We start from the raw sequence: 11,935 nt of genomic DNA, 5'->3' as shown, positions 1-11,935 counted from the left end.
AAAGCTACAGCCCATAGAGCTTAAATGGCATTATATATATTTGCAGAGCAACATGTTTCCATTTCATAGTTTGTATTTCAGTAAAACAAAAAATCTAATCATACAAGGAAAAATGCCTGACACACAAGCCCAAATTATCAAGCGTTAGCTTGGACTAGCCATTTGTAGTATAACCTCAACAATACCTGGCTGTGTAAAATGTACATCCATTTGTGTCCAAGGAAAAAAAATACTAAGCAACATTCAGCGAAAAAAAAAAACAAGTATTACAATCTCATGCATAAGTTTCAGTGAAGACAATCACATACATAGGTTCAGCAAAAATAATGACTTAAGAAATGAGAAGTTAAAATTCCAGGCTTGATTGGTTTGTGATAATATTTCACGATAATGAAGTACAGAGGTCAAGCTCCTATACATGTTCTATACTTTGTATGGTCGTAAACACCACGTAATATTAGCCCATTGCACAAGTGATTTTAAGACATCTTAAGGCAAGCATTATCTAATATCGCGTAGTTAGTATTGTTAAAATGGCCTAAAGAATCAAGCATATACTAATACCATACCACAGCTATACCAAACTAGTGCATATTGCAAAACCACGTAACCTCAACAAAAGGAATATACAGACCATCTAAAGGCCAAAATAGCAAACCTTCCAGGATCATCCTTGGGCGCGGGGAATATGGGCGGCCAAATCATCATAAAAGGATAGACATCATTGAACGGTCGATCCTTTACTGTCACCCCATGCACTTTACGCAGTGTCTTGCTTATGACATCCAGATAGAAAATGCAGCCACACATTTCCAAGAACACAAATTCAGCATTATCCCCCACATTGCTTATACAATTAAAACTAATATGCTCATCCTCAAGGTCTGATCCAGCATCATCAAATTATCCCACATCTGATGCAAACAAATTGTATCAACCAACAACCAGTTGTCCCCTTTGTGGAGCCAGATGCAAAGCTGTAGCTCCTTGACATGGATATGGGTGAGATATACACCAGAAGCATCACCGGCACGTGACATGATGGTGCGAACACAGTGAAAATTCACTCCTTGTGGGAGCAGAATTGTGGAGAAACCCGAGGTTGTCATATCCAAGACAATAATTTCATCACTGAAGGTGTCAGCCATATAGATTTTATCGTCAACAAGCACAACTGCCAGTGACGTCAGCAGACGAGGGAGCTGTGTCGTGGCCGAGGCATGCATGCACCAGACGCCACCTTGCAACATATAGACTCGCACCCTGAAACTTTTTGTCTTGCTGAAAAACTCCGCCAACATATACAGGTAGGACAAGACACCGCCTTCTTCTTTGGAGAGGATTGTATTGAAAATTTGTTGACCATGGTACTGGGCTCTTGGGAGTGGTGGGATGACATCCATGTCTCTCTGAGGGCATAGTGGGCGGTGCACTCCATGTGTCAATATTGTTCCTCTGCGGCATCTGGTTAAGACGCTGCCATTCCGGCAATCCATGATGCATAATCTGTCATTGTCGGCGCCGAAGCTATGGCTCGCGACACGGGAGATGAAGGGGGCGAGCTCTGGGGGCTGGGGCTGCATGGGGACGAAGAGCAGGGGGGCGCCCAACCATATCCAGGCCGACCCTCCATATATGTAGAAGCCAAGGACGCGAGGCGGGTGGCGGTTGCGGAACAGGCTGAGGAACTTAGGGTCAGAGGCATGGCAGAGCCAGCGCTTGCAGACGAGGGTGGCGCATACAAGTGTGGTGGGGAAGCTGAGGATCTCAATGAGGAGGTTGTCGTCGTCGAGCACCATGGATGCCGGCAAATGCTGCTGCGATTCGCCATCGGCACACGGTTTCTTCTCTGGACGGAGCCTGGAAAAATCGGAGCGGCGAACAAACGCAAAAGAGTCAATGCAATGGGCTGATTGCTTCCACCAATATGGCATAAGAACATCAGCATCCAACAAACTGCAGGACACTGAAGAAATACAGTACTGCTGGAAATGAAACAAATTGGGGAGGAATCTGAAGGGATGGGGAGACCGGATGCTCTCACCGCTGGGAAATCTCCTCGGAAGCATCCTCCATTATCTATCGGGCTATTGGAGTGCCCTCAGCTGAGTAAGTACATGCAGGTAGAGTTGAATTAGGGGGGGAAATCCTAATTACCTAGGGTGCTTAGATGAAAAGAGATGAAGAATGAATTAGGAGAGAAGAGGAAGGATAAAGGCTCGCCTCATTCGAGTCGGGGGAGGGGGGAAGAAGGCTCGCCGCTGCCGGGGCGAGAAAGCTCAGGTCGCCGGCCGCACTCCTTTCTTCCGGCGGGTCGATGCGGTGGAGGAGAGTAAGTGCCTTTGAGCGGATCTGGGTTCCCGGAAGTCAGCGGTCGCTGGCAGGGGTAGCCGGAGCAATCGCTGGGAGAAGTCGCCGGCGGAGAGGGGGCTGCGATGCCGGCGCAGGCGAGTGGAGCTGTTTTTTTTTTTTTTCTTGTTTTTTTACTAGTGGGCGAATGAGGCGACCAAGCTGCCGGTTGAACCAAAGACCGTATCTGAATATTTTGCTCGCGAATCAATTAAGAACCAAAACCATCGCAGATCCGAGTATTTTCTAATTTCGAACGCAAAACATTTGTTTCAAAAAAAAGAACGTATTATGAAACGCAGACACTTTTTAATTTTTTAATTTTTTTGGAAAAACAAACATTTTCCAAAACGGGATTTTATTTTTGAAAGAAAATGAACAATTTTTGAAACTCTGGAAAAAATGAATATGTGAACATTTTTTGAAATTGGAAAAGACGAACATTTTATGAAACTCTGGAACAAAATTAGAAAACACAAATATTTAAAAACGGGAACATATTTTGAAATTCCAAAATAAAATTCAGAACGCAGACATTTTATGAAAACTAGAAATTTTTTTGGAACATCGGGATTTTTTTTGAAAAAACAAACATTTTTAGTAAAATGCACAAAATTACTGAAAACGGACTTTTTTCAAACTCCCGAGCAAAAACATGAACAGTTTTGAAATTTCTGATTTTTTTTAAAATAAGAACATTTTTTTGAATCTTCCAAACAAAATATGGAAACATGAATATTCTTTGAAATTAGCGAACAAGTTTTGAAGCGGAATTATTTATCAAAATCCCCAATTTTTTCTGAAGACGTTTTGAAAAATTTGAACATAAGCATTAAGAAAAGAAACTAAGACAAAAAGGAAAAAGAAAAGAAGAAGAAACAAAAAAAAGGAAAAAGGAAAAGGAAAAACACTTAGTAAAAAACCATGAGAAAGCAAAAAACCAGTAAAAACAGTTCAGGAACCTTCTAGAATGTTCCCCAAAACAGAAAAAACATGCTGGAACTTTCTAAGATGGGCCGGCCCAGTTCGATGGTCTATGCGAACGATCGACTACTTGATGCAGAGTACGTCAAATAGGAAGAGCTCCCAGAGTACTGGCTTCTCTACCTGGGCCAAACACCTTTTTGGGCTACCACTAGACCATTTGTGCCACACTCGAAAAAAAACTTCAAATGGGCTTGAACATCAGCGCCGCAACCCCCACTAGATCAGGAGAGTTTAACCCTCCCGTAGACCTTTCGATGACCACCGCCATCGTGGGGCCATAGGAAGTCACCGCAATACGGTTTGCAATCACCACCATCCGGCTTATCAGATCTGGATCACCATCACCAAGTCGTGGACCATAGCACCGCCGGATGAGCACCTCAAGTGCGGAAGGCCAACACCCCGACGCCGCAGTCCACATACATCAAATAGTCTAACGCACGTCCCCCTAGGCCACATTCGATTGGATCTGGTCGGAGACCGGCCCGCATACGGAGGTTCCCGTGCATCACCACCCAACCCTCCACGGCTACACATTCGCACTACTGCACCCACCATCAGCTCCAGGCGGCCACCCTTCGCGTTGTCGGGAGCAGTTGTCGTGTCGTCGTGGATCTGATCAGGGACGCTCCCTCGCGAGCCTGGGTGCCCCGCGCCACACGTACCGCCATGAGAGGGAGGCGACCCCCGCCATCGTCGTCAGCAGCCTGGGCTTAGCCACACGGTTTCCCATTGTGGCGATGGAGGGAAGGAAGGGGTGAACGGCGGGTACCGATGACTAGGGTTTTGTGTACCTCGCAACTCGCCTGCGCGGGGGACGACGCGGGGCTCGACAAGAACTAGACAACATGTCATAATGAACGTGACGAGAAATTGAATTTTCTTCTTGAATAAAGACACTTAAAGGACGTCTTAGATATTAATATGAAGGAAAACAAAACCCAGTACAATGGTCATTCGAAAACGATCGATAAAAAATAAAATTACATTGTAAATCGTATTAACCTTTGTGACGCCCGGATAATTAGGCTACAGTAATCCCACATTAATGATGCCACGTCACCACGATTACTGTTGTTAATCTCGTGTTAGTTCAAAATCGATTCAAAATTCAAACTAAAAATAAAGTCAAACGGTAAAGATTTTACAAATATTAAAACTAAAATGTTGGGGTGTTGCCAAATAATGCATAGGTAATTATTGTGGAGAAACCACATTTTTATAAAAGGTTTAAATGCACTTAAATGATTAAAACAATAGGTAAAACTATTAAATAAATACCTTTTAAATATTATAAATTGCTAAACTATTTTGATCAGGGGTAAAACTTTTCTGTGAAAGTAGTTGGAGTTGTAACTCTATTTTAGGTACGGGTTTTACTTTTGTAAAACTATAAATTATTAAATAGATAAAAGAAAGCAAAAAAGAAAAAGTAGAAATAAAACAAAGCTAAAAAAAGGAGAGAGCAACCCCCACTGGGCTCCGGCCCAGCAGGCCACAGCCCCACTGGGCCAAACCACCAGGCCTAGCCGGCCACTCCCCCCACTCCCCTTATCCACTCACCCGAAACCCTAACCTACCCCACGCACCCACTCCCCCCCATCGGCCACTCCTCCCCAATCTGGATCGGGATCGCCCCGATCCGGCGCCCCCCTCCCCCCGCGACCTCGACGACGGCGCCCGTCGCCGGCGCCGCCCTGCTGACGTCGCCTCGTCTCCCTCTGCGCCTCCCCCTCTCCCCCTCTGCGCCCCCCCGATTGGATCGGGGGGATCGAATCGCCACCCGTCGTCGACCACCGCCGCCGCACGAGGACCCGAAGCCGCCGACGCCACCCGGTGCCGCCTCGCCGCGACGCCGCATCGCCTCGCCCTCGTCCATAGCCGCCCGGACTCCCTCGCCGGCCTGCTTCCCTCTACGCGTGACGTCCCCGACCTCCACCTCGCGCCCCGCTGCCACTCCCCTACCGGCAATGTGAGCACCGCCGCCGCGCTCGTCTTCGCGCGAGCACCTCCCCCTCCTCCTCTTCCCCTCCGTCGCCGTGCACCCTCGCCGACCGGACCCCGAACGAGCCTTTATCCTTCCTCTTCTCAGCGCGCTCACCGCGGTCGCCGCGTTCGGCTAGTGGCCGCGGCCTCCTCCACGTCCCGCGACTAGGCCGGCGTCCCGCGCGCGCCCACCATGGCCGCGCCACGCACGCGCCCTGCCCCGTGCGTGCCCACCGTGGCCGCCTTCCCTTGCTCCCCTCGTCCCGCCGCCGTGCTGGCCATCCTTCGCCCGCCCCGCTCTTCGGCGTCTGGCCGCGTCGGCTGCGCCCACCGCGGCCTCGCCCTCCTGGCCTCGCGCGCCCCCAACCCCGGCGCCCCGCGCCTGTTCGCCGGTTCCCCGGCCCTCCTCGCCCCGGCGATCTGGGCGAACGCCCAGTCGGGCGCCGCAACGCCCGACCCGCCCCGCGCCCCTGAGCCACTGCCCCTGGGCCCGAACCCCCTATGGGCCACAGACAGGTGGGCCCCGCGCCCAGAACGTAATAAAAAAGAAAAAAAGGAATTAAAAAATAATAATAATATATAAATAAATAAATAAAAATAAAATAAAAATAATCAATTAATTAGTTAATTAATTAGTTAATTAACCCTGTTTAGATTAATCTAATTTAATTAATAGTTAATTAATTAGTTAACCCTAATTACCCTAATCAGTCTATGACATGTGGGACCCACGTGTCAGATGACTGCTGACGTCAGCATGATGTCATGCTGATGTCATGGCAACACTGTTTCGGATAATTTATATATTAAATAATTAAATAAATTCCAGAAATTAAAAATATTTTTAAAATCAATATAAAATAAACCGTTGCTCAGATGAAAATACTTTGTACATGAAAGTTGCTCAGAACGACGAGACGAATCCGGATATGCAGCCCGTTCGTCCACCACGCATCCCTAACCTATCGAACTCGCAACTTTCCCCCCTCCGTTTCATCTGTCAGAAAATGCGAAACATCGGGAATACTTTCCCGGATGTTCCCCCCCTTCGCCGGTACCACCTACTGCCGCGTTAGGACACACCTAGCACCGCTCATTGTCATGTCACGCATCGTCATGCTTATGTTTGCATTGTATTTACTGTTTCTTCCCCCCTCTTCTCTCCGGTAGACTACGAGACCGACACTACTGCTGCCCAGATCGACTACGGAGTTGACGACCCCTCCTACTTGCCAGAGCAACCCAGGCAAGCCCCCCCTTGATCACCAGATATCGCCTATTCTTCTCTATACTGCTTGCATTAGAGTAGTGTAGCATGTTACTGCTTTCTGTTAATCCTATCCTGATGCATAGCCTGCCCTTACTTCTACTGTTGTTACCTTTACCTGCAATCCTACATGCTTAGTATAGGGTGCTAGTTTTCCATCAGTGGCCCTACATTCTTGTCCGTCTGCTGTGCTATACTATCGGGCCGTGATCACCTGGGCGGTGATCACGGGTATATACTTATATACTCTATACATGACACAGGTGGTGACTAAAGTCGGGTCGGCTCGTAGGAGTACCCGCAAGTGGATCTTTGTGGCGGAGCGACAGGGCAGGTTGAGACCGCCTAGGTGAGAGGTGGGCCTGGCCCTGGACGGCGTCCGCGGTTACTTCGACATAACACGCTTAACGAGTTCTTGGTATTTGATCTGAGTCTGGCCATTTGGTCTATACGCACTAACCATCTACGCGAGAGTAGTTATGGGTATCCCGGCGTCGTGGTATCAGCCGAAGCCTTCGTGACGTCAGCGACTGAGTGGCGCGCGCCGGATTGGACTGGAACGCCACTAGGCTAGGTCTACTTCCGGCCGTGTACGCAACGTGCAGGTGTGCAATGGGCGATGGGCCCAGACCCCTGCGCGCATAGGATTTAGACCGGCGTGCTGACCTCTCTGTTGTGCTTAGGTGGGGCTGCGACGTGTTGATCTTCCGAGGCCGGGCATGACCCAGAAAAGTGTGTCCGGCCAAATGGAATCGAGCGTGTTGGGTTATGTGGTGCACCCCTGCAGGGAAGTTTATCTATTCGAATAGCCGTGTCCCTCGGTAAAAGGACGACCCGGAGTTGTACCTTGACCTTATGACAACTAGAACCGGATACTTAATAAAATACACCCTTCCAAGTGCCAGATACAACCCGGTGGTCGCTCTCTAACAGGGCGACGAGGAGGGGATCGTCGGGTAGGATTACGCTATGCGATGCTACTTGGAGGACTTCAATCTACTCTCTTTTACATGCTGCAAGATGGAGATGGCCAGAAGCGTAGTCTTCGACAGGGTTAGCTATCCCCCTCTTATTCTGGCATTCTGCAGTTCAGTCCACTGATATGGCCCTTTACACATATACCCATGCATATGTAGTGTACCTCCTTGCTTGCGAGTACTTTGGATGAGTACTCACGGTTGCTTCTCTCCCTCTTTTCCCCTTTCCTTTCTACCTGGTTGTCGCAACCAGATGTTGGAGTCCAGGAGCCAGACGCCACCGTCGACGACAACTCCTACGGCACTGGAGGAGCCTACTACTACGTGCAGCCCGCTGACGATGACCAGGAGTAGTTTGGAGGAGCCCAGGCAGGAGGCCTGCGCCTCGTTCGATCTGTAGCCCAGTTTGTGCTAGCCTTCTTAAGGCAAACTTGTTTAACTTATGTCTGTACTCAGATGTTGTTGCTTCCGCTGACTCGTCTATGATCGAGCACTTGTATTCGAGCCCTCGAGGCCCCTGGCTTGTATTATGATGCTGGTATGACTTATTTATGTTTTAGAGTTGTGTTGTGATATCTTCCCGTGAGTCCCTGATCTTGATCGTACTCATTTGCGTGCATGATTAGTGTACGGTTAAATCGGGGGCGTCACAGCCTTCTTATTCATTCTATTGTACTCCGCCCACCGAAAACTGAAAATTGCACTGAGCCAACAATAATAGATTTTTTTGATACTGAAGGCTTTAATTAATATTATTATCATCATCAGTTTAACCTCCGGTCCGAGCATAAACATAAAAGTCGGAGAACTAGAGAAAGAGAGTCGCAAAGGAAAAAGAAAAAGAGAACCAGAGAAAGAGAACAAAAAGAAGTTAGGGTGGAGGAGCACCAATCTGAAGCCTAGAGTGCCATCCATGCTAATTTTTTTGTGAGCATGCTAGGTTTTTCTTTTTGAGCAACAATATCCATGCTAGTATGAAGCAAAGTTCCTGCCTTCCCTACCTGGGTCAAATAGCTTTTTGGGCTGCCGCTGGGCCAGATGTGCCACGTTCAAGAAAAAACAAACTTCAAATGGGCTTAAACATCAGCGCCGCAACCCACCCCAAACCGCCGCAGCCACACCACTACTCTTCCTCTCTCGTCTCCCCCGAGCCGCCGCCGCCGCCGCGCTCACCCCACTCGCCGCCCTCGCTCGCCCCGCCTCGAGCGCACCCCACACCGCCGCGGGCCTCTCCTAGCCTCAAGTCATGGGGAAGAAGAAGGACCACTACGAGGTCCTGGGCGTGCCCAAGGCGGCCACCGCCGGCGACATCAACGAGGCGTACCACAAGCGGACCGCGCTCAAGCGGAAGGCGGCGGAGCGGGGGTTCGATCGCCTCACCACGGCCCACAAGGTAATCTCAATCAATCTGCCAAAGTAGCGAGCGGGCGGTCGATCGTTCTCGGCCGGAATGCCGGATCAGCGCGCGTGTTAATTTGTTGCTTTGCGTGCCTAGGTTCTCAGTGACCCGCTGAGGCGCCCGCTCTACGACGTGCACCTGCGCGCCGAGGAGAAGCTCATGGGGAAGGCGCCGCCGCCGGCCGCATCCACGGGTGTAGCACTGGGCAGGGTGGTACGTACATGCCGGAAGAGCGCAGCTTTGGGCAGGGAGGTTGCGGTTGCGGGCACCGGCGGCAGGCAAAATACAGACCGGACGTGCGGAGGCGCCAAGCGTGCGGGCCTTCGAAGCTCAACGGGGAAGGCCGGCAGGAACGGCAAGCGCTCGCGATGCCTAACGGACGGCGGGACATACGCCGGCTTAGGAGGTGCGACGGGAGCACACGCGTCGACTGCGTTCTTTTCCACCGGCCGTAGCACCTTTGAGATGGTAAGCCGGCAAACTTACCTATCACCATTGTGCACTGTCTCTAGGTTGTCACAGCTTAACACAGTCCTCTATGCATTCGTCTAGTCCGTCAAGTATACGAATGAGTACTACAATGAGGAGAACAGTTCATCCTTCGACGGCGAGCCATTCTGCCCCACCGACCATAGCACCTTCAAGACGGTAAAGCCGGCAAACTTACGTATCACCATTGTGCACTCTCTCTATGTTGTCATGGCATAACACACTGCTCTATGCATTCGTCTAGGCCGTGAAATATACGAATGAGTACTACACTGAGGAGAACTGTTCATCATTCGACGGCGAGCCATTCTGCCCCACCGACCATAGCACCTTCAAGATGGTAAAGCCGGCCAACTTCCTGACCACATTACCATTGTGTGCATTCTTTGGGTAATGCCAGAGTTACTCACGGATTAACACTGATATGCATTCGTGTAGGCCGTGAAGACCATGAATGAGTACTACGATGAGGATGAGAACCTTGGGTTGTGCGTGTACGAGGTAGAAGGCGTGCAGGATGACTATGGCAACCATGCCGGGGCTGGCAATGATGTTACCAGGGTTTGTGGTGACCTCATCAACGGTGATGACGTGGAAGGGGGCACCCCGTATGCAAAATACGATGATTGCGGTGGTGGTGATCACAACTATGGCGACCATGGCGGGGCTGGCAATAATGATGATACCGGGGTTTGTGGTGACTACTACGACGACGCTGCGGGGGGCTTTGACAATGGCTACTACGACGGTGACGCTGGGAATGGAGCTGATGACTGGTGGTAGTGATCCAGGGCAAGACCTCTTTGAAATGTGAGAAGGAAGTCCCAAGTCGTGGAGTTGAGATGATGTGCAAGTCTCTATCTACTTTGCTAGTTCTTATGTTGCCTAATTATCGTAGCTAGCTTCGGATTTACCACTTTTGTGTATGATAAGCTAGGAAATCAGTCTTCTGTATGGGGAATCTTAAGCAATATCATGTACCCTGCTTGTGATAAAGGTATTGCTAATGTACATTATAATTGGTATGTGTTTCTTCATTGCTCATATGGTAAGTTTGGCAATCTGTTTGATGTGGGATTTTCTGGTCTGCCTTCCACTTACTGGTTTAACAAGATCTGTCCTAGTCCTGTTTATGAGGGCCTTCCACTTACTGGTCTAGCCAATGCGCACTTCCACATCTCTAGACTGCATTTTCCACTGATTCCATAGAACAGCTGAAGTAACCACATTGATCACAACATGCTTTTTATCAGCTTGCCACATTTTCATAATTCAGGGGAATCTCAAAACTGGATAATCCCAGAGACAGTAATGCATTAAGCAACAATCTAATCAAAACAAAGTTGAATTAATGTTTTAGACATGCCATTATCATAAGTGATCATGCTCCTACTTTTACCTGCATTGATTCTACTTACCCCGTCCCAATCTCAGTTTAGAACTCGAAAATTGATGGACCTGGGAAGCTACTACTCCCTAGCTCTGTTTTAAATTCGAAAATTGGTAAGTGGATTTCCATCCTTTCGCGAAAAGGACATGTGAAGGTACTAACAGCTCTCGATTCAACTCTAATATGAGATATCTTGCAAGATCTCTTAAGAAGTGGTGTGGGAAGAAACAACCACCGCCAAAAATTTACTAGAATATCATAGTTTTCATGAAATTCTAGCTTGGCAAATGTTTTTGTTGGAGCATAATGTCCGGCCCTCTCCCTTGTAAGTGTTGTAAAGTCGGTCATGAATTCTGGAGACAGAATAAATTAGAACCTTCTAACATTTGTTGGTGGTGTAAAGTCATGCTAGAAAACAATACTTGGTTTTTTGAGATAGACTAATTCAAGGGCATGCGACGCATACCCAATATCTTTTTCAAAAAAATCAATTGTCTAAATACATATGTATAATCATAGTAGTATGGTTTTTAGGGAGGGGCTTGTCTCCCCTGTTCGCTCGCCTCAAATGCTCCGTAAATGGGCCAGGCCAATAACAACGCACGCACACATACGTCAGACACACAAGTAAGGCCATACGCGAACTCTATACTTTTATTTAGAAATATTCTAAATACATAAAATACAAAGTTTAATTCATCTATATTTTTAAAACATTCACTATGAATTTGGAAAAAAATGTTAATGCAATGTAAAAAAATTGTTCGCACACTTTTAAAAAATGTCCATGCCATCCAAAAGAATGTTGGTGACATTAAAAATATGTTCATGTGTTTCTAAAAAAATGTTCGTGATATTTTTAAATTTGTTTAAGAAATGTTCGTGTTATTTAAGAAAAATGTTACGTGCCATTCAAAAATGTGCCTGACATTGTTTAAAATGTTCATGAAATTTTTAAATAGGCTCACACAATGTTAAAAAAAAGGTACACACAATTTCTGAAAATGTTTCGGACCATTAAAAAATGCACGTGAAAATTTTAAAAATTGTTCACACTTTCCGAAAAATAGTTTCGAGACATTAAAAAAAAT

General features: G+C 47.8%; 1 protein-coding gene and 1 non-coding gene across 2 annotated transcripts; one reads left to right on the top strand and one right to left on the bottom strand.

The window, feature by feature from the left end:
* Nucleotides 1-528: 528 nt before the first annotated feature.
* LOC109766637 (uncharacterized) lies at nucleotides 529-3,492 on the bottom strand. The gene is made up of 3 exons (XR_012200154.1): nucleotides 2,045-3,492; nucleotides 659-1,860; nucleotides 529-538 (listed from the first exon to the last, which is right to left on the bottom strand). It is a non-coding gene; the product is annotated as an uncharacterized protein (transcript).
* A 5,179-nt stretch (nucleotides 3,493-8,671) lies between these two features.
* On the top strand, nucleotides 8,672-10,531 carry LOC109766636 (uncharacterized). The gene is made up of 5 exons (XM_020325405.4): nucleotides 8,672-8,959; nucleotides 9,062-9,433; nucleotides 9,518-9,613; nucleotides 9,699-9,794; nucleotides 9,893-10,531. The coding sequence occupies exons 1-5, from the start codon at nucleotides 8,813-8,815 to the stop codon at nucleotides 10,235-10,237; spliced, it is 1,056 nt and encodes a 351-aa protein (XP_020180994.1). The 5' UTR covers nucleotides 8,672-8,812; the 3' UTR covers nucleotides 10,238-10,531.
* The last annotated feature ends 1,404 nt before the right edge of the window (nucleotides 10,532-11,935 follow it).

The sequence above is a fragment of the Aegilops tauschii genome, chromosome 1 (genome assembly GCF_002575655.3).
Source record: "Aegilops tauschii subsp. strangulata cultivar AL8/78 chromosome 1, Aet v6.0, whole genome shotgun sequence".
NCBI classification, from domain to species: Eukaryota; Viridiplantae; Streptophyta; class Magnoliopsida; order Poales; family Poaceae; genus Aegilops; species Aegilops tauschii.
This window is presented reverse-complemented; position numbering and strand designations above follow the sequence as displayed.

What these genes read in the sequence shown, in the direction of transcription:
- LOC109766636 (XM_020325405.4), top strand. Translation starts at nt 8,813, where the DNA reads ATGGGGAAGAAGAAGGACCACTACGAGGTCCTGGGCGTGCCCAAGGCG. An exon ending in GCCTCACCACGGCCCACAAG is followed by an intron (nt 8,960 to 9,061) that starts GTAATCTCAATC and finishes TTGCGTGCCTAG; the next exon opens with GTTCTCAGTGACCCGCTGAG. An exon ending in ACCATAGCACCTTCAAGATG is followed by an intron (nt 9,795 to 9,892) that starts GTAAAGCCGGCC and finishes GCATTCGTGTAG; the next exon opens with GCCGTGAAGACCATGAATGA.